The 23,064-nt window shown below is 37.7% G+C and overlaps 1 protein-coding gene across 2 annotated transcripts in view; it reads right to left on the bottom strand.

The window, feature by feature from the left end:
* Positions 1–4,054: 4,054 nt before the first annotated feature.
* LAMP2 (lysosome associated membrane protein 2) overlaps positions 4,055–23,064 on the bottom strand; it is a 34,577-nt gene continuing 15,567 nt past the window's right edge. The window contains exons 4-9 of one of the 2 annotated variants that reach the window (XM_024738120.1): positions 21,411–21,569; positions 20,296–20,483; positions 19,375–19,497; positions 16,012–16,075; positions 15,427–15,591; positions 4,055–5,890 (exon numbers count right to left, since the gene is read on the bottom strand). In XM_024738120.1, coding sequence (XP_024593888.1) covers positions 5,751–5,890; positions 15,427–15,591; positions 16,012–16,075; positions 19,375–19,497; positions 20,296–20,483; positions 21,411–21,569 — 839 coding nt within the window. In that variant the 3' untranslated portion in view covers positions 4,055–5,750. Of the gene's footprint in view, positions 5,891–10,655; positions 13,064–15,426; positions 15,592–16,011; positions 16,076–19,374; positions 19,498–20,295; positions 20,484–21,410; positions 21,570–23,064 lie in introns of those variants that run through there. The other variant, XM_024738121.1, reaches the window with a different exon arrangement.

The raw sequence follows: 23,064 nt of genomic DNA, 5'->3' as shown, positions 1-23,064 counted from the left end.
GTAATTTTCATGACTACATAGGCCCCCATATTTGAAATGTCTGCATTAAAGGTTCTAATGCCTTCTTAATGACGGCACTTGGTTAATTTGCAGACCTATGAGATCATATGAGTCCTACTGACAATTCAAAAGACAATAATTTGAGGAACTTAGATTTTATAAATCAATCCAAGCTCTTAAGACTGAGAACATGGAATAAAAATGAAGTTATCCATAGTGATATAGATTGTATGATCTTTATTATATTTTAATCCATCAATCTAAAATTCAAACACATGAGATCAAACAGGAGTACCACAGTATTTATTTTGTAGGTATTAATTAGTTTACTATATTGATATATACAAAACTTTAGGTAGCAGCAGGCATCAGTTCTTCCAAAGAAGCTTAGGTAAAAACAATTCTTTATGAGTTCAAAGTCCTACTACTTGACCCCCCTGTTGTACTGACAATAAAAATGAACTCAGTAAGCAAAGCTTATTGAACACTCAGTTCATAGATTTTGGGCTTCCTGTATTTTATTGGAGTTGAAGCAGTTATTGTTTGAACCCTCTGTTAATATTTTATATTTCAATTAATCTTAATTCTCAAAGAACTAAAACATGTTTGCTAATTATTTAAGATAAAACCATGATACCCAATGAAGAATTAGTGATGTTAGTCTCCTACCCCAAAAGTAGAAAACTTTTAAATGAACCCATAATTTTGAATGTATCTGAATTTTCCAATCCATATACCTAGCAAGGTCACAAGCTGATTTAAATAATCTGGCTTTTAGACAATCATCTCAAAAATATTTTTTGAAACAAAGCCACTGTTCTTTATGATGCCATCATTTTGACCAAATAACAAATAAGCAATTGTTTTCAAAGGAGAACATTTTAAAAGGAAACATTCTTTATATACTTAGCAAAGAGAGGAGAGCTTGAGTCTACAAGTCAGAACCAGAGAGTTCTAAGGGAAATGTAGTCTGAGCAATCTATTTCTACTCCAGTTTGGAATATATGCTTTTGAGATGCACTGCATATAAAGATAGTAAAGAAAGATGTTGATGAATTCTTTTTTTTAAAAAAACAAAAATTTCCAACTTCACTTATCAGCAAAGAGTTCTGGCATCAGTTAATGGCAGCAACACAGTGGTGAGCGTCTGCATTGTGCTAAGAGGTAGATGGGGACCTAATCCTTGGATGTAATAACTAACTTTATTTAAGGTTTAGGCTTAATTTTTTAATCCAAGGAACATTTTAAAATTTATTTATTTTTGGCTGTGTTGGGTCTTTGTTGCTGCGCACAGGCCTTCTCTAGTTGCGGTGAGCAGGAGCTACTCTTCTTGAGGTGCGGTAGCTTCTCTTGTTGCGGAGCACAGGCTCTAAGCACATGGGCTTCAGTAGTTGTGGCTCGCGGGCTCTAGAGCACAGGCTCAGTAGTTGTGGCCCACGGGCTTAGTTGCTCCGCGGCATGTGGGATCTTCCCGGACCAGGGCTCGAACCCATGTTCCCTGCATTGGCAGGCGGATTCTTAACCACTGCGCCACCAGGGAAGTCCCAATCCAAGGAACATTTTTAAAGTGAAGGAAGATCTTTGGAAAACTTTTCTTTTTTAGTTATATAGAGATAAAATAGTTTGATAAAATAAACATCTGCCTTATGCTAATAACAGGAGTGCAAAGCAGCCATTTGGACACTAGAGAAATAATACAACAGTGTGCTTCCAAATCAAAGGACAATTCAATAGCCTAGCCAATCAAGCAGACACTGGGAGGAGTGGCCTCTAGTACCTTACTCCAGTAGCCAGAGCCATTAGAGGTCCCTACAGGGATATAAGTCTGTATCAAGATCAACAAATTTACAGAACAATCCTGGTCCAGCTCTGGCCAGGCAGCCATCTGACTGATGATACTTCAGGGCCCACTAGCCTCTAAAGTTAGCACATGCTGCTGTGAGAAAAAAGAAACCAATACATTAAAATTATCAATTAGAACTTATTCATACAGGGGATGAGAGAGTACAGGAGGCACACAAAATAGAGAAGCTTTGTTTTGTTTTTATAGTGGAAGATGAATTAACTTTGTGAAGAAGTTAAGGCTGTAAGGGAAAAAAAATTCTAAATCATAACTCTAAAAAAAAATAACCCTTTCTGTATCAACAGCTTAAAAAAAAAACACCATAGCTCTTACTTCATCCTTCAGCATAAATGGAAAGTCTGAGGTAATCAATATATTCCAAACTCCAGTAGGAAAAAAAAAAAGACATCCGTGTTTGTTTGGGGTTTTTAAAAAATATTTATTTATTTATTTTGGCTGCACCGAGTCTTAGTTGCGACATCCTTGTTAAAATATAGTAGCCACTAACAGTAATAAAGAAAACAGCCAGACTTTTGCTATTAAATACAATATTATGAAGACATTCCTTTCTTTCTTTCTTTTTAACTAGCAGGAAAATTAAATCAGAATTTAAATAATCTTGTTTAGGCGGTGGGGAATCTAAGTCTTATTACAAACCAAATTTTATGTTTGCCACCAATGAAAACGAATTCACTATGTTCTTGAGTTTATTTCCTGAAGCAAGTTAAATTCTCTAACAGCTTTGATTATGCAAATAATGTCAGAGGCAAAATACAAGTAACTGCAACATATAAAATTATACTTCAGTAGAAATGCTTTCATAATTGGATCCAGAGGCTTAGAATCATTATTCACTAAAAAAAACATATTCTAAGCCACAATTTTTCTTTCAATTACACTTTTACAAAGGAAGAAAAAAATAGGAAAAAAAGAAGGAATCGGCCCTAATAGTGCTACTCATGCCCAAGTTAGCTAGCAACTCACTGAGGTTAATCTGCGTATCTCAAACAATCAATTGCACTTCCTGGCTTTTTAGCCATTGGAAAACGTAACTTCTAATGGCAAAAAAAACCCCAAAAAGCACTAGATTTAATTGATTACACAGACTGATAACCAGTACGACTTTTCCTTCTTCCAATCATATAAGAGATAAAGACAACAATTATAAGGAAGCCCAAGGCCACACCCACTGCAACAGGAATAAGAAAGTTGAGGTCAGAGTCAGCAGAACATTCTTCAGCTGTTAGAAAAGAACAGACAGAAAGCAAGGAAAGGAAATTAGTAAGGAATGCAATTAAGCAGAAACAAGAAACAAGCATTTTGAAAGAGTACATAGGTTAGTCTTTTACAGCATTACCCTTATTTTCTTATTTTCACTATGTCCACCCAAGTATTTCCAAGCACTTCATCTCAAATCACACCTAATTCCTCAGTACGAAAAGCAGAAGTTAAGGGAAGAACGGGAAAGGGTCCAAAACAAAGAATTGTGCTTGCCTAATATGGGAAGATTTTATGTTGAATTGTCTAATGGCACTGCAGGGAAAGAGCGGCACTGCGGGGAAAGGGCAGCACTGCGGGAATCTTCACTTAAAACCACTACCTGCGTATTTCCCCACTCCCTTTCTCCCCTGCCACAGCTATCGTGAAAATACAAATAAGAATTCTGTATGAGTAATAACATCTAAGTTAAAAAGGACTCATGATCAAGAAAAATGCAGTATAATTTTTTTCATACAAGCATTAGGTAGCTATCAGGTGATATGTAATTATTTTTAGCTGAGCAGTGGCCTGGAAGAATAATAGCAGAGTCCAGTGGACATTGCAGTCCACTCCACTGGACCACCAGGAAGGCAGTGTGCACATGCAATGTAGCTTCTGAGCTCTGGACTGAGACAGAACTGAGTTTGAATCTTGATTCCTTCAATTACTAGCTAAAGGACCTTGGTCAAGTAATTTAAACTGGGCCTCACTTTCCTCATCTGTAAAAGGGGGAGAAGAATACCTATATTATAAGGTATCTGAGGATTAAATGATATTTCTAAAGTATATGATACACAGCAGGAGGTCAACAAGTGTTCATTCCCTTCTCTTTTCCTCGCATGTTTGTGATCCCACCCAAGGAGGTTTAGGCTTTGAAGTAGCAGAGGTCAAAATAGGAGCCATTGAAAAAGCCAATATTCAGTACTTTTAAAAATACTTAAGCAAACAAAGTTGGTATCATGTGTCATTTATTGAAATTAGTTAGTACAGAAACTCAAAGTGCCCAGTTCTGATCTCCCAGTTTCAAGTTTAAACTATTCTTACTATTGAGTGACTAGACTTCATTGGGACAATTTTTAATCAAAATGCTAATAATGGTTTTGTTGCCCGCTAGATATGTAACCTCAGTGAAGTCACTCCTCTTTCTGAAAAAATTATGGGGTTATAGTAAGGAATCTTTAAGGTCCTTTCCAGTATAAGTCTAATGCAATTAACAAAATGTGATACTTGGTGTGATTTATGATTGAATAATAACTTGCATTTTCCCTCTAATTTTATCTCTTCCTCCTCTTGCACTTTTGTCATTCATAAAAAAATGCTGCTGAGGTTCTGAGTATATAGAACAGATTTTAGTAATGACATTAGCTTTTATTAAAAAGATTTACTATATTTTGCTGAAAGCCTTCAGAGACTGATAGCTGGGTACCAAAATGCTGTAATCAGTGAATCACAAAAATTCTGAACAAGCCAACGTATACACAGAATGAATTAATAAAATAATCACTTCCATGTGAAATTCTCGAGTCTACTGATTAAGCTTCCTTCTTATTTATTTGTCTATACATTCAATATCTGTGCTGCACTTCTAGCATGGAGCGTGCCTCAACGGGGGCTGAATATCTAGCTCATTTTCATGCCAACAGCTTCTGTCTACACCCCATCTATGCTCTGCCCCACAGGGGCCGTCTTGGAAGAGGCAGGAGCCGAGTTGCTGCTTTGCTTCGCTGCCTCCCTTCTGAGATTGCTACTGCTTACAGCTCATAAGTACCAGTCTGATGACAACACTAAATAGATTTTAATGCTCTAGAGACCAACAAGATGAGGTAGAGAAACACAACACAATCTCTCCTAATTAGTTCATAGAATATTTCTATCTCGCAATGCTAATCAGGCATCCAAGGAAGAGAAAAACATTTTTAAAAAGGCAAGTGGTTAAATATGCTTGAATCCTTTCTGTCTATTATTGCTGAAAAAGAAACCGTTTTTTGAAAACTCTAATTCTGAAGCCAGTTGAAGCTCTGTTGCAGCCTCTTGGGTCTGTTTTTTACCTAGAGAAAAATCACAAGCCAAAGATACTGACTTCATCTTCAAAGAAAGTCACATAACCTAAAAAATGCTGATGGTCCTGAGGACATTCAACTGAAAACCAAGTTTAAGCATCTGATGGGCATTTATGCCACATCAACATTCATTTAATGAACTATATGCAAAGGCACTGCGATGAGCTTAAATCAGGGTAATTCTTATACACTGAAACAGAACACCGGTAGTGAAACAATATTTATTAATTCCATTAGGAGACAACTACATATTTTATCTTCATAATGGCCATGTTAATAAGTTTAAGGCATCTTGGGTTAGAATCAAAATTTGGCCAAGGCTTCTTAAGATAGACTTTAAAACACTGCACACCGATGTTCTTTTCAACAAGTTTGTCTTCAGGACCAGTAAATACAACATTTAAAAAAAAATTATGCTGTTCTATTAACAGTTTTAATTAATAAAGAATTATCTCAAAATGCTGGGACTGATTTAAGAATTAAAGTTTCAATATATAAATCTTAAAGAACAAAGTATTTCAAAACTGAAAGGGAAGAAAATCTTGTTATGCGCATGTATTTTTATATAATCAATCAGACTGCAGGTTCTAAAATTGCTCATATCCAGCATGATGGCGCTTGAGACCAATAAAGTAAGCCAGCAACACTAGAATAAGCACTCCTGCCAAGGCTGCTCCCACCGCTATGGGCACAAGGAAGTTGTCGTCATCTGCACTGCAGTCTTGAGCTAGATGTGGAGAAAGCACAATTGAGAACAGAAACAGTGACAAAATTTCAGATCTGTACATTTTAAGTTAAAATGACAGTACTTCCCAACACACATATTTGTTTTTTACACCAAGGCAACAAGTCACTGGAATTCATTACCAGCAAATGAGATGTTCCACAAAAGTGATTTTCCAAATAACCAAATCATATACTTTTAAGTACCCCCAAAAATGCAGTCATTTTGGATGAAAGATATATAAAATGATCACATACTGCACAGATTTTTCAAATGGAAGATAATGGGTAAATATAATTAGCCTTTCCTTGATGATCAGGCTGTGAGCTTTCAGAGGCAAATTGTTATGATGTTGAAGAAGCACAGTGCCTGGAACACTGCAGATTGGCAAGTATTAATGAAATGAACCAAATGAACAACTGTATAAAGCAGATGTAAGAACTCAATGCATAGGAATATGGGGCCATTTAGTAGTAAGAAAAAGTATAAACTGGCCCTGATTGCATGACTGTTTGCCTCAAGATTTCAGTCTGGTGTAGGAGTCAGATAAGAAAATCAGCGGTTATAATTTCAAAATGTGCTGTAATAGGGGCAGGGGACACACAGTGTCATCGAAATATTTCAGAGGCACACTCAACTCAGCCTTGTTACACAAGACACAGTTTGAAAGAGGTGACACCAGAGCTGAATTTTTAAGAATGAGTAGGAATTAACCATGCAGGTAATGGGTGAAGGGCGTTCCAGGTATAGAAAGCAGCACAGACAAAACTATGGAGGGTAAGAAAACAGCACTTCGGGTGAAATGCAAGCAGGTTGGCATAGCTAGAACAATGGATTAAGAGGTACTCTTGGGGCTTCCCTGGTGGCGCAGTGGTTGAGAGTCCACCTGCCGATGCAGGGGACACGGGCTCATGCCCCGGTCCGGGAAGATCCCACATGCTGCGGAGCAGCTGGGCCCGTGAGCCATGGCCGCTGAGCCTGCGCGTCCGGAGCCTGTGCTCCGCAACGGGAGAGGCCACAACGGTGAGAGGCCCGCGTACCACAAAAAAAATAAATAAATAAATAAAAGAGGTACTCTTGGAAAAGAGGTGGAAAAGGGTACTAGGATCAGCTCACAAAGGCACCGTATGCTCTAGGTAGTTTGGCCTTATACTGATGGCCCCCCCAAAAAAATTTCTGCAGAATTTTAAGCAGGATATTTGTTTCAGAAGTTATGGCAGATGGAAGACTGGAGGTACTAAATTAGGAAGCAACTCTACTGCTAGAAGCCAGATGACCAATAATATGGTCCTGAACTTGGTTAATGAAGTGCAGATGCAGAAGGGATGGACTGGAGATCCAATTAGAAGACAGAACTGACCAAACAGATGTAGGAGGAGACAATATTGTAGAATGGCTTCCAATCCCATGATTATGTAGACACTGGTGCCATTCATTGTGATAGGGAATACAGGGGGAATATATGCATTTCAGTTTTATTTGTAGTTATTTTTGTGTGGGTTTTTTTAAATTTAATTTTTAAAATTTGCGTGTCGGGGGAGGGTGGAGAGGGATATGTGGAAGAGGAAGACATTCCGTTTTAGATCTGCTGAGTTTAAGATACCTACATCCTAACCAAGTGGTTGACGTGATAGTTCAAACCAGGGACAAAGATATTTCTCAGCAAGGGCAGATAAGAGCAATAAGAGGATCAGAGACAAAACCCTTGGGAACACCAATATTTGAAGAATAAAGGAGCAGGAAAAAGTAGGAAAGGCAGGTAGAAAATGGTGCCACAGAAGCCAAGGAAGGAAACAGTTTCAATTATCATGGGAGAACAGTGTAAAATATTAGAGACGCCTGAGAAATGTCCACTGGATGTAGCAATACGGAGGGTGGGGGCTAGGAGTCAAATTGTTGCAGGTTTAGGAGTGAATGAGAAGTGATTGACTGGTTAGGAGATCAAGAACTTGGGGTGGGGAACACACAGTACTCGTTATGAGACGTTTAGAAGAAAGGTAGGTAGGTAGAAGGGGGACACAGGGTCAAGAAAGGATACCTTCAGGGTGGAAGAGACTTGTGGTTACAGGATGAGGGAAAGAGCCATGAGCATTTTACAGGTTGAAGATGATGGTACAAAGTCTCCTGGGAGGCAGGGGAAATGGGATTCCAGAAGCACTGACCAGAAGAAAACCTACTGAGACTGGAGAAGAAAGGGATAATGCAGATGGAGATATGTTTGCAGAGCGAGGAGGTGGCTAGCGTGTTGAACCACCGCTTCTATTTTCCACTTCCTTGCCTCTTATTGCCCTAGTTCTCCTCCTAGCTTGCAATTTACCAGGGATTGATAAATCAGATAATTAAACTTATTAGAACTGTGCCGAAAATAAAAATGAATAGCTGCAAGGCACATCTGATTGTGTTTGCATGTAAGAAATGTGCCAGCCTTTTGCTAGTCTCTGGGGTAATAACTGGGAACAAGATGCAATCCTAGAGTTTATGGACTTTATGACATCAATTTTGGCTGCCAGCTCAATGATCTTTTTTACTTGCTTCTTGGTTTTGTTAAAAATCCAGATAGCTGAGGTTGCCAGATGTGACTTGTGAATATATGGTGTTAAGAGCACCCAGTTAGCTCCTCCCCTTCAATTTCCCAAATTACCACCCAGCATATAAACTATTAGGTGACATGACCATAAAGTATTATGTCTTGGATTTAATATAACTTGGTTTTTAAAAAATTCATTAGATTAATTTCTTATTCTGGCAACAAATTCATAGTCCTCTTTCCCAAATTGGGTATTTGACCTAGTACTGAAACGACTTTCATAAATACTGCCAATCAGGCTTTCTTAAGGCTTTCATGCAAGACAAATATTCCCAGAGTAGATCAAAAAGGCAATTCTGCTAATACAAAGATCTTTCTAGATGCTGTCATTTACTTAAAATGCTCTCAGTATGTGAAGTATTAATTTATAATAATTATTGATTTTTATGAATTCGGCCTTTAAAAATTCTTTAGGTAATGGAAAGAAATTTTGGTAAAACAGTAATTTTAATAAAATCACATCCAAGAAAAGAAAACCTCATTCTATAAGTCATTTTGACCTGATCTATTTGCCTAATGTACACTTGAGACCTTTCTGGGGAAAAGAAAAGTGTATTTGTAGAAGAGTTTAATAGTCACGGAAGCAATGAAGATTTTTAAAGACAAAGTTTCATTGACCATTGAAATCTCAATGGAAAGGTTCATGTAGATTTTTTAAATGCTGTTAATCTTCAATTTTCTGTTAGTTCAGAAAATTTTCAAATACAGTTTTCAGTGTGAGGGCTGAAAAGCCAAAGATGTACATTTATAATAAAGTATTAAACAAACACCTCTTCAAAACCAATGTGTCAAAAATTCTCTTTGGAAGAATCAGCATTTAGAAGCACATCCTTATGTGACATCTTATCTATTATATACGTTTTAGATCTATAGTCAAACTGTTTGAAATATATTACATGAATCTGAAAAGAAACTTGAAGCTACTCTATACTAGTTTCAAAAATAAGATATGGTAATTATTGATGCAGAAAGTTATGTACCAGGGTAAAAGATCAGGAGATAGGTAGGAGAGAGCTGAGCCCAAGACAATGTAACATTATCTATCTAAATAAACAGAGGTAAAAGGCTATAATCCTAAAAAAATCTGAGTCTCATAATAATTCCTCCTAAAAAAACGCAAGAAATTTCAGATGGTGTGTTTTACACTGTATGTAAATATGTTCTTGATGCCTAAGATGTAGCTTCTAATCAGGTTCCTTCTAAAAATACTCAAATGTATATTTTTCTTCATTGAAATGAAAAACTATCACTCAAAGAAATAAGAGTAACAGGACTTAACAGCCCTCAGTCCCCAGATGAAAAAACGAGAGAGACCCCAGTTGAGTAGCTTGACCAAGTCACATGGTAGCTAGTAGAGCTGGGAGCTCTGATGAGTAACTGGCAGTCACGTGGCTTAACTGGGTAATCCAGAGGAAAGCGACTAGCCAGGCTGCTAAATTTTTGTGTGTGATATACTAAGGTGGACTGGGAAGCTATCTGGAAATTGGAAGGTTCAAGAATTTTAAGGTGATCTGAGAGAAAGATTAGGGCTTCCCTGGTGGCACAGTGGTTGAGAGTCCACCTGCCGATGCAGGGGACACGGGTTCGTGCCGAGGTCCGGGAAGATCCCACATGCCGCGGAGCGGCTGGACCTGTGAGCCATGGCCGCTGAGCCTGCACATCCGGAGCCTGTGCTCCGCAATGGGAGAGGCCACAACAGTGAGAGGCCCGCGTACCGCAAAAAAAAAAAAAATTACACACAATCCTATTTTGGCTCGGATCAATAGGTCAGTTTGTGTGGCTGAAATGTACAGATACTAAATATCAGCCTCAATTTAGGACCTGAGAAAAGTGTACAGAGATATTCTGTCACTTTTACTATGAAATAAATATTCTAGATCACTGGTTTCCTAATTGCCTAAACATTAGATTCAGCTGGGGAGTTTACACACACATACACACACACACACACGTGCATGCCACACACATCTCATCCCAGACCTGATTCTTACTCTGTAGCCACTCCAACATCAGTAGGGACCTATGTATGGGACCACTCTTCCAGACAGTAACACACAGAACATTCTGGAAATAATTAATTCTACTTCTAAGCATTTCTTAAGTTTTTCCTTTTGGAAGAAATTGCCATTATGTAGTATACAAAATCTAGACTTTAGCCAATGGGAAAGAAATGTGAGCAAATTTCCTTAAGAAATAAAAGAATCTTTATTGTTTGTTTTAGAAGCAATATGTTGAGCAAATGGACAGGCAAATATCTGAAGAGAAATACCATACATCAACTAGTGATTTAAACATCTGAGGAGAAAACATGGAAAGTATTTACATGGACCAGTTTCTTTATACAAATGCTAACCCATGAAAAACACCCAGAAACCAAATAGAGTGTTAGATCATCAAGGTGTAAATCCGTTAAAGCAAAACTACAAAAGGTACAAAGAACACATGGCTATAGGAAATGATAGTGTAAATGATAGCATATAAACTGGCCCATGTAAAATACAAAAATATTCAATTAAGTCAGATTTTCTATAAAACAGTACTAATTAGAGGTATTTTAATATAAATCAGATATATAATCTAAAGGTAGAAACTTTTAGAAACATTAACAGCATTAAGCCAGTGTGCCACCCACTTGTGCTTCCAATTTTTATTTTTTTAAAAAGCTGCTTTGTTTTGACTCATGAGAAATACCTAAGGCTCACATTCTTGCAAGCATTATCCATTCTTACAACATTAACAATCTTACACTAAAACACTATTTAAATAAAAAATATTTTTTTAAAAAATCAGATTTATATTTAGCCTTTAAAAAGTGCCTTAAGCTGGCAATGCAGCTCAATGTAGCTTTTAGAGAGGGGCTTAGTCAGGAATCTTATTCTGAGCCAGTAAGATTTTCAGGCTACTCTAAACAGAGAGCAAATTTAGGTGGGAGAAAATATTTATCATGCCAATATAACTCGAAAGGTAGTTATAGACATACACATGCTAACATGCAATTGCCTCTGTGTGTCACTAGACTACCAAATTTATTCAACGCAAACAACATTTTGGAACCCAGATATCTCATTTTCTAGTGAATGGGAGGCACACATAATCTCCCATCCCCCAAAACACGGAACCTGCCATATATTGCTGCATGTTAACAATTTTTTTAATATTTGCTCAGCCATCTCAATACCAAAAAAAAAAGGAAGAAAGAAGCAGCAAGAAATACTTGATGTGCTAACTATCAGGCAGAAATGTTTTGCTTTCTCATATAAACATTAGGTGGTGCAGGTTAAATGGACAATTGGTGCAACTCCCCAGAGCACAGAACTGAACACAAAGTACATGAATTAATGATGATGCTACCATAATGAACAATAATAATGTAAGTTTTGATTAACACAAAACTATTTAAATGTGAAAGCCAAATTAGTAAATGTTGTAGCAATCAACACAAGCTGGAAACAAAGAACAGCTTTTTCATGAACAAAGAGAAGGCCAAGACTTTTGGGTTAGGTGCAAGTTCTTTATCTAGGTTCTAGGACATACTGGCATTTCTTCTTTAAGGAAAAGAAAAGAAGAGAATAAAACAAACCATCACCAACAAGGATACTAGAAAGCTAAAGAGAAATCTACATTAATTTTAGCACTGCATGTAGAAGCCAATTTACGGGTACAAGGGACTAACACCTCAAATTGGCACTACCTAGCAATTATCTCTAAAACATCTAGAAAATGGATTGAAATGCCCAGTTGGAATAGTCTTGTGTCTTACAATTTAAAAGACGGAAATATCCAGTTTTTTTCTTAAAAAGATTAAACAATAAGATTAACACCTATTCCAAAATTTTAAAGCTTTTGTATCTTTTGTCACTACAGCCACATTAAATACAAATGGATTCAAAAGGCATTAGAAAAGCATGCATTGCTAAGAACATAATAATACTAGACCCTGTTCAAATCTATTGGCATATCTCTCATAGTCAAATACACAGCAATGCCAAAGCAGCTAAGTTAACCTGCAAACAAAATCACCAAAAAATGCAAAGGAGCAAGTACAAATCCACCATAGAATGTGTTGTCTCAAATCGACTACATGTGGAGGTGCGGTTAACCCTTTCCTAAGCTGTATATTTCTAGTCAGAATGTTTAAAGTGAGAACAATGCAATACTAATTCAAGACAATAAAATAGAATCTATAATCCACGTGATTTTGCACATGTTTTTTGTTGTAGAAATAACTTTTAAATTCCTTAGTTGGGAAAACCAAAATCATGTGACTAATTTATAGTTTATAGTTTTAGGGGTATTTTTATCTATTTTAAGTTCGAAATCCTCTGTACCACCTGTTGTTAAGATCAGAACTGCAACTATATATACCTTAAATCGAATAGTATTGCATGTTGGATCTTGGATCTTGTACTTGCTTTATTGTTTTGTAACAGAGTCACATGTGGATTAGTGTTACAGAGTCTGATATCCAGCATAACTTTTTCTTCTGCCAATTAGGTAAGCAATCACTATAACGATAATCAAGCCTGAAAGACCAGCACCAACTATAATTGGTATTAGAATGGTGTCATCATCCAGCGAACACTCTTGGGCTGTAGGTGAGAAAAAGTGTGTAACAAATAATGAGTATAATAAAAAAAAATGATGTCCAAAAGTAAAAGATGTTGATTCAAAATTCAGAAATGCTCTTATAAGATCAACTTTAAGTAATTAAGACAGGTATATTTTAGTGATAAAGCTACATAAAATTATGCAGTGTCCTAGAATTAAAATCCTAAACCTTATTTGTCCTTTCATTCATGTATGTGTATATATACAGATATATATGAATATACACTCATTTATATCTGAGTAAAACACATACATGTGTCTGTATTTCTTTGTATATATTCCAAGTGCTTTCCAAAATAGGAGTATTACTTTATCAGAAATGAAGAGAGCTAATCTAGCCAGATAGCTACATAGCAGGATTAGACTCTTAGTGGTAGAGTGAATGTCTTTTGGGAAACTCGGAGCAGATCAGGAAGGTTTAACTGTGGGATTAGAACAGCCATGCTGGCTCTGGAATCCTTTAGAGCAAAGATCGGGCAAACTATAGCCCGTGAGCCAAATCTGGCCCAAGGGCTAAAAATGCCTTTTGAACATTTCTAAATGATTGGAAAAAAAACAAAAGAAGATGATTTTGTGATTCATGAGAATTATATGAAATTCAAGTTTCAGTATCCACAAGCTTTATTGGAACACAGCCTCACTCATTTGTTTATTGCCTGTGGCTGTTTTCAAGCTACAACAGCAGAGCTGAATAGTTGTGACAGAGACCACATGGCCTCCAAACCCTAACACTTACTGTCTGAGCCTTTACAGAAAAAGTTTGCAGATTCCCGACTTCAAGTATATGCTTTTAGTGGCTGCAAAAGTCAAGAAACTGGGACCTCTTACTAATTTGAGTGTGTTTACCACATTTATCAATCTGGTCAGGGCTGGCAGCCCACAGGGGCTATTTTCCCCATTTTTAGACAGTAGTCTGATCCAGTAAAATCCAATCAACACTTTTATATTACTGAAAGTCGATTTCCTCTCCTAAACAGTGAATTATTACCAGTGTGTTGTATTTATAGGTACCCACAGTCAAGAACCTAGCTCCACAAATAGATTACGCATTCATTATCAGTACTAAATGTTGTATACTCCTTTGGGTGACATTTCTAATTCTATGTACATAAAAACCAAAGTTTCAAATTAGAGAAAAACCACAGCTCATGTCTATTACAGCTGACTAGATAAACAGGCTTGAGCGGATTTTACACTGCAAATGATTTTAAGTTCTAAACACAAATTTGGACCTAAAATTAAGGTAATAATGTAGGGGAGCTCAATAAAGACTCAAAAGTAAAACTATTAAAGGATCAAAATAATTGAAGTTCGTAAACAAAACTGACAAAGGGGGAAATGAATTCTTGAAAGTACTTTTAAATTGTGATTAACCCTTCTAATCACAAGAATGGTAGGGTGAAGAGCCCAATTTATTCTGGCCTAACCAAGTCAGGCTAGGTGTTCAGCACTACTGCAAAACTGCTGAGCAGCTCACAGCACATTCACTTTAAACACAGCTTCCACATTTCCTTCTAAACCATAGAATTAATTGTTAAAAAGGATGTGGATGACTGGGATGGCTCTGCTGGGCAGAACTGTGATCCACAAACCGTCAATTTTAAGTAATTGGTTTTAAAGGACGAGTCAATTAAGGAATTTTATGTACTTTTTCCTCTTCAAGCAAATTTTAATCTTGTAATGCCAAATGCATCTTTCATATTCATATAAACACACTGTAATAAGCCCTTCACAAAGCTTTCACTAAAAATCTGATAAATACCACCATTAGCCCTGAGTAGACCTTCAAAAAGCCTCATTCACACTGGCACATGCTTTTAAAACTCTCCAGATCTTTCTGTAAAACTCTCCAGATCTTTCTGGCTGGCCAAAACATAGGTCATGATATCTGAGGCTTTCCTACTGCAATCTTTTGTCTTAAACAAAATGAGACCAAACTGCTTTAATTCTGGTATGAAAATGTTTCCAGCGAGAAGATGGCCCCAAGAAGGCAGAGGCAAAATGCTCAAAAACTGCTGCTCCCAAGTGCCACCCTTCCCACAAACTACAACCCATGGAGAAATGTCTACACCTTAAGTAAAGCTCACTTAAATCTCCTATCAGTTTTAGCTTTAAGAACTTTGTTGCAAATGGTTTTGAGATCACAAAACAAATCTAATTTGACCAAAATGATGAGCTAAATATAGTTACACAACTTGCTCAAGGCTATGAGAACTCTACAACAGTCGAGAGGTGAATTCATATTCCTGTATTTCAGTGCTTATATTCCCGTGACTCAAAGGAAAAGCCACCCAGCAGTCAACCTAAGACCATAAATTATTAATAAAACTTGCTTGATTCTTACCTGTAGAATACTTTCCTTCCATCACATTGAAAGGCTGAACCCTTAGATCAAAGGTATTTATCTGAAATGCTCCAGACACTGAAACAGTCTGCTCTTTGTTGCACATGTAAGAACTTCCCAGGGGGGCATCCCAGTAGCTGAGATTGTTATTTGCAATGCTAAAAACTTTAAGGGGAAAAAAAAACATGTTAGTAACTTCTTATCCCATCATCAACAACAACAACAAAAAATGGGACAGTCCCCAGGATTTTTCTGTGAAATATGGGGGCTTAGGGTACAGGGTCTGCCCACAAAAGGCCATTCTTAAGATCACTGGGTTCCGTATCTTTCTATAGATGTTTCTACAGTCTAAAACTCACTCACATTGTTAACTATTATCTGTCATGCTTTGAAAATATGGGATACTGCAAAAGATATAACACTCTAGTTCTAAGTTACTGATCTTAAGTTATGATCAAAGTACAATTTTGACATAGAATCTTCTGGTCCATTAAATAAGGCACTATTTGGTAACAAGATAATTACAGTTTCTATTCCTTCAGTGTAACCCATACTCTTTTTCCCAGAGGCCAATGTTTTGCTTACCAGAGCCGTTAACCAAATACATGCTGACATTCACCTCCTTTAGATAGAATCGGTTTTCATTTTTCTGTGTGAAAAAGAGCTTCCAGTTAATCAACGCATCACAACTGTCTACAGGTACAGTTAATGTCTACAGAAAGAAAGCAATCTAATACTATTTCCCAGAAGATAAAACCATGGATTAGACCTGGACCAGTAGAATAAACTGCAACTAAGTAAAGGGACTCAAAATGTGACAGAAACCCTTTCCCTCTTCATTTTGTTTCCAACTTTTGGACCAGAGGTGTGCTCATATGGTTCTTAGACACTCAGCAATTCACTCCCTCCATTCCATTCTTTCTATCACTTTCTGAGCCCTCACCACCTCTAGCCTGGATCACAACAGCCTCTTAACGGGGCTCCTTGCCTTTCAGCCTCTCCAGCTCTAACCTTTCCTTCGCTGCTATTTTCTTTCTGAAGCACTCATCTGATTAGCCAGTCATTCTAATTATTTCAGTGCTTTTAGTATGTACAAGGTAACATATCTAAGTGTTCCAGGGAGCCATCAAAATGGACCAGATAGGGTTCCTGCCCCCACCGCGTTTGCAATCTGCCAGGTAAGAGAAGATAGGTATAAATAAATAACCATATTACAAAAAAGTGATAGGTTATGAAAATTAAAAGACGAGAAGTTACTTCCAACTAAGGGAGGAGCAAAGATAACACAAGCTTAGGGATGGGCCATTTGAATTGGGTAGGATTCAATTAGGAAACAAGCAGAAATGAGTATTCGAGAAAGCAACCACATGAGTAAAGGTAGTCAGAAAATGAGCATAATCACAAGCACACGAGCATTTGAGAACTTACAAAGTGACAAGCGCTGTTCTTAAAACTTTACATATGAGGCTTCACGGAATGGAAGAATTACAACACCCCATTTTGTAACTGAATTATGGAGGGTGTTGAGTAACTTCCACAAGGCTACACAGTAGTCGGTGAGCTGGGATTTGGCACCAGGAAGTCTCGCTGCAGAGCCTGGGATGTGCACAGGGAACAGGGTAAGGGAAGCATGAAATTCATATAAAGGGAAAGAAGGAATCATAAAGCTGGATATGCAGGTTACATTGCATGGCAGGGAGGGGAGGCGTGAACTACCCTGGCATGGAATTTAGATGTTTTCTTGTCGGCAAATCAGAACCACTGCAGGTTTCTGAGGAAGAGCTGAGCTTCAGGAAGATCAAGCTGATGCCAAAGTACATTGGGGGAGGGGAGGAAGAGATGGGACTAGTTAGGAGGCTGTGTGAAACATCCAGGTAAGAGGTAATGCAGGCCTGAATCAGTAGGGAATGAAAACCAGGGGGCAGACTAAGAGAATTTCAGGAGGAAGCATAAAGAGGACCTGAACAACCTTATCGCATCTCTCCTTGGCTTGGCATTCAAGGCTCTCTACAATTAGTCCCAAGTACTCTTCCAAACTTATCATTCACTACACATGCTACATGTCTCATTCTCCACCTGGTCTTGATTGTGTTCCTTTATCCAGGGGTAGCTTGTACTTTTTCACTTACTCCCCACCTTCTCCCCCATGTGTACAAATCTGACCCATCCTTGAAGGTCCAGCTTAAATGCCATCTCCTCTGTTAAACCCTCCTGACTCTACTCTAGCTAGAATTAATGGCTCATTCTTCTACACTCTTATAGCACTTTGTATCTTCCTCTGGTCTAGCACTCATCCCACAGCACTCTACTTGCCCAAAGAATCAATTCCAAAAGCCAGCATGACATTCAAGGCCTTCCATAAAAATGGCAATTATTTTTAAAAAAATGGTAATTATTAGTACATTGCTATCTTTACCACTAATCCATGGGCATCTGAAGAATACAGGCCTTCCTCTTTGTATCCCACCATAACATCCTGCATATACACCAAATTCAATAAATTATCCTTACAAGTAAGTGTCATGATAGGATTGAAGGTGAGATGGGCCCCACTGAACTCTGGTGACACTGCAGATGTTTCTTGATTTTTCAAAGTGCCTATATCATGGTTAAAATGTCACTATTTTGAATTACATTTTAGAATAGTCTGCTGGGCAATTAAATATTATAATCATTAAATATTACATGTTTCCCCATGAGAGTCAGAAGAAACCATGTTCCTGTTAGGATCTTACCTCAGCTAGAAAGATCAAGCTCAATCACTCAAAAGGGAGTGAATCTAAAATATTACTTTCTTCATTCTTATTGACTATAATATAATCTCTGTGAGGTAACTTGGGAAGCCTGCTCTTATCACACTGAAGATGACAAGCTTAACTAGACATTCTTAATAGTAATTCACTGGTCATATATGTACTACAACGGAGTAATTATTTGAATACTGGAAAAGGGAAGGTTTTTATAAACCTTTCTAAAATATAATCCTCAATTACTCAGCATGTATTCCATAGAGAAAAGAGGCTTTAGACTCAAAATACCAAGTTCAGACACAAAACAAAGACATACCTAACTTTTCATATATCAGATGTTGAGACTATTTCCCCATCCCTAGATAAGAGTAATCCGATTTGAAAGCAGAACTGTTTTTTAGGCCCTTATACAATAACTTTGGTGGTCCAACATTTTCCGTCATTGATAGCCCCTCTTCCCCATTCCAATCTGCTGTAACATGTGTACATACACATACACACACACACACACACACACACCCTTTGAAAAATTATGGGGATAACAACTGCTTCTGAGAAGGTGGAAATAAAGGTCCCCAATGATCAATTTATGCTACCTAGAAGCAGAACATGCATGGAAGCTTCTGCTTAGGGTTCAGCCCTTGATGCGATCATGAACAACAAAAACCTGAATGCTGCCATTATAAAATATCCTGACGTAATGCACGTAAAGTACTTGCACAGAGCCTTGTACATAGTGAGTACTCAATAAGTGTTAGCTATCATTATTACTGATACTATTACAAATAGTATAGCCTTGAAAAAGCCTAAAATATTATAACAGACAAACATGAGAATTTTCTAACCAATAATAGAGAAAAATATTATGGAACTTACTTTGTCTTTTATAAATAAACTTTATTGTAACATACATCTATATGGATAGATTAGACTTTTTTTTTTAATATGGGTTAATTCTTACTCCTACCCTAAGGTCTACATAAAAACAGAATAGCAGAATTCGAGTCCAGCCCACAGAACATCGAAGTGACCCTGAGGGATTAACAGGGATCAATGGACTGTATACACTTTATAATTAAGTAGTGTTGAAATGGAAAATAGAGGTAATTATCCCTCTCAACAAATACACACACACACACACACACCTTTTTAGACTTTCAGATGTGCTCCCCTAATTTCTGATAAACCTGTTACTCACCACAGCAAAGACAAAGTCCAGATACTTGATGCTGCTGCTGCTCAGCCTAAGTAGAGCAGTTTGAGGGTGGCAGCTGCCAGTGAAGTTGGTTGTGTTGGGATTGATGTTAATAACCGAAGCAACCTTCAGGGGAAGAAGAGGGGAGAGAGGTACAGATGAACCATAAAAATCTACAGCAAAACCTTATACTCTAATAAGACCAAGTTCGTGGAGAACAAAAAAATCCTTTTGTCTCCTAGATATGGATGCTTAAGTGTATGATACCTTACTTTCAAAGCTGGCCCAGGTCCTCAAGCTATGACTCAGAAGACTTAAAAAAAAAAAAGGAAGACAACAGGAAAGCTTCCTCAAATAATGAGCCAAATGAAAACACATTTTTTAATGGAGCACAAGAGCCATCTGTCTAGCTTGTTTAAAATCCCAGGACTCTGAAAATGGGATTGGTTTGCTGGCACGCCCTCTGTAGCCCCAGTGGAGCACTGCAACCAGAAGTGCCATCGTACACCCCTACCTCTATCTACCTATCTACCTATACCATTCAAGCCATCAAATAGCTGGAGAAAGAGCTGCACTGTTCCACACCTAGTGTGGTTCAGGTAAAAGTGTGAAGGAGTTATATTTTAAACTAACTGAAATAAAGATCAACTGCTCGTATTCTGATCTACTGATGGCAAAAAAAATCTACACCCCAAAGAGTCCTTTAAACTACTAGGTTTCCTGCTGGCCAATAAAACACCTTGACAGTGACATTAACTCTTCACGGTTATAATAACTCAAATTAATCAAAACGCTACAAGTCAACACAAATCTCTATTTAAAACTGCATCGTTCTAATAACACTGCTCTTGGGGTGAAGGCTGGACCCACTACATTTGAAAGGAGATACAGAAAGAATGTATCAATAAAAACAGGCAACTATACCTTATCATGAGTAATGTTCAGCTGCAGCCCCATGGTAGCCAGAAGACATGTCCCATTGCTGTTTACAACTGAGTAGGATCCAACCTCTGGCTTTTCCTTTGGAGAGGGTGTTGTAGTAGGAGATGGCACAGTGGTGGGAACGATGGGCAGCACTGTGGTTAAAGTTTTATCTTTATCACACAAAAACTCTGAAACAAAGGACAAAATAAATTTTTCAATTCATAAGGCCAGGGAAGAGCAAAATATTTCTCACAATAAAAGTCCAAAAGGGTTATATTTAGGGTAGAGAATATCTTGATAGTATTATTTTAAACTAAATGAGGCAGAGGTCCTCAAACTGCTGCTTCATATGCAGACAGTCTTAAGAGTTATGACATGGCAGACAGGCTCCAGACACATACGAATGCATTATCTACTCATGCGTGGCCACACACTCATCTTTTCATACCCTTAAGTCCCTTTGTTCCCCCAAAACTTCATCTGCCTCTGAGGTGAAAATCAGAGGTTTAAGTTTGAAAACAGTTTGCCCCTACCTAGGCCTGTCCTCTTCTTTTCCACATATAACCACTATAAGGAAAAATACTGTTTTTAACTGAAAAAAGTTTAAAAATCATTGAAGGATTTAAATACAAATGAACCTTTTATTTCAACCTCTTCTTAGGAAGTGTTGGTAGTTTTCCAGAACTGGTACACGAGAAATTATTGTATTGCCAATAAAGTCACATAAAAGTTACAAAATCAATTTATAAAAGTCAAGATTAGAACACAGAAATCCCATTTCTCAGCCTTCGTCTTGGATCTTCAAAAGCTGAAGAGCTGAGGATCAAATGCTATCTGAGGATTTGTTCAAACAAAGATTAGGTTTTATCCACTGAAAACACTGCAGGTAGCACATTTTAAAAGACCATTCCACAACATGTACATCAGAAACTTAAAAGTGCAAGTTCCACAAGAATAAGAATTGCTGTTATTTATAAAAACTTTACAGTGCAGTGTAAGGTGTAAGTCTTAACATATAAATGCTTTAAGATAACGACTTCAACTAAAGCTACCTGGTATACTCTAATCTTAAGTTAGGACCCAAGTATAGTAATATATATATTTTAAGTGCTCACCTTTTGTGCTCACTGTGCCATTTTGGACAAAAGCTTGTACATGAACATCCCAATAGTGCTGGACAACATCATTCTTTCCTAAGGTTAATAAACTACTGCATCTAAAGATGTCATTCAATGGAACTCTGAATGCCACATGGTCAGAAACAGTAAAAACTCCTGTAAAAGAAGATTAACAATAGCTATTTCCAAGAAGGTAGGAGGAAAGTGATCATATAAATACACATTAGACTTTCATGTCTTCTGTCTGCCTGCCCCACCCCATTCCTGAAGTGACAAAAGACAAGGCCTGTTCAGGAACTGACAAATTCACTGTGGCTGAAACACAAGGAGTAAGAGGAAAGACGTGATGGGGATTAGGAAGGAAAGGTAAGTTGCAGGTGGTCACACTTTGAAGCATCTTCTATGGTCTAAGGACAGGTTGGGCTTTATTTTGTTAGCAATAGCAGGTCAGCTTCAGTTTTTAAAGCTGGGAATAACAAATGTATCATTTATTTTAAGGAACATAGCAAAACTGTAGAGGTTAGGCAGAGCAGAAAACTTTTAAGGAAAGTCATTTAAGAGGGAAACTAGTTAGAAGGCCAATGAGCTGGTTAAGGGGAAAGGCGAGGAGGAGTTGCCTAAACCAAGATAGTGAGGGGCAGTAAGAAGAGAGTAAAGAGGCCAAATTGAAGACACAGAGCTATGGTAGAATCAACAGGACTTAGTGACGAAACAAAGAAGAGAGATGGAATAATCAACGATTATTTTTGTGCTACTATCCCAAAGTAAGTTATAGTAACTAAAATGAGTTTTCGAAACCTTTTCCTGGATAGGATTTAAAGACTATTCCATTTCAGGAAAATTTCAGAATATGAAAGCAATAAGTTACCAACTTTCTGTGCAGAGTTATTATAATGCCTATATGGTGAAACTTCAAAAGACTATGATCACACTTATCCACCCAAATGGCTTAGCTTCTTTTGGAGAAGCAAGGAAGGAAGGTATTCAAGGCCCTTAACATAGGCTGCCTTCTGTGCCTCTCCGTCACATAGCAAGGCAGGACTTATGCTGCCTTGGCACCCCCTAACGGCCAAAGGAAAAAAAATTTTAAACCAATGAACCAGAACATTTTTCTCCAAAACTGTTTCCCACTGTTAACATCAGTGAATAGATGTATGAACTAGCTGTATGTAGATAGACCTCAAAAACAAAACGAGTGCAAAAACAAGCTGTAGACATACTGGAGTTACACTATAAAACTATGTCATTTTTAGGGCTTCCTTGGTGGCGCAGCGGTTGAGGATCTGCCTGCCAATGCAGGGGACATGGGTTCGATCCCTGGTCCGGGAGGATCCCACATGCCGCAGGGCAACTAGGCCCGTGCACCACAACTGCCGAGCTTGCGCTCTAGAGCCTGCAAGCCTGCAGCCCGTGCTCTGTAACAAGGGGGCAGGACACCTCCATGAGGAGCCCGCACACCGCAACCAGGAGTAGCCCCCTGATCACTGCAACTAGGGAAAAGCCCGTGTACAGCAATGAAGACCCAACGCAGCCAAAAATAAATCAACAAAAATAAATAAATTTTTAAAAATAAAACTGTCATTTTAAAAATGATGTATTATTTATGAACATATATTGACATATATATTAGTCAAATACAAACACGTGGAGC

Source organism: Neophocaena asiaeorientalis, unplaced genomic scaffold, assembly GCF_003031525.2.
Source record: "Neophocaena asiaeorientalis asiaeorientalis breed wild unplaced genomic scaffold, Neophocaena_asiaeorientalis_V1.1 scaffold34, whole genome shotgun sequence".
NCBI lineage: Eukaryota > Metazoa > Chordata > Mammalia > Artiodactyla > Phocoenidae > Neophocaena > Neophocaena asiaeorientalis.
This window is presented reverse-complemented; position numbering and strand designations above follow the sequence as displayed.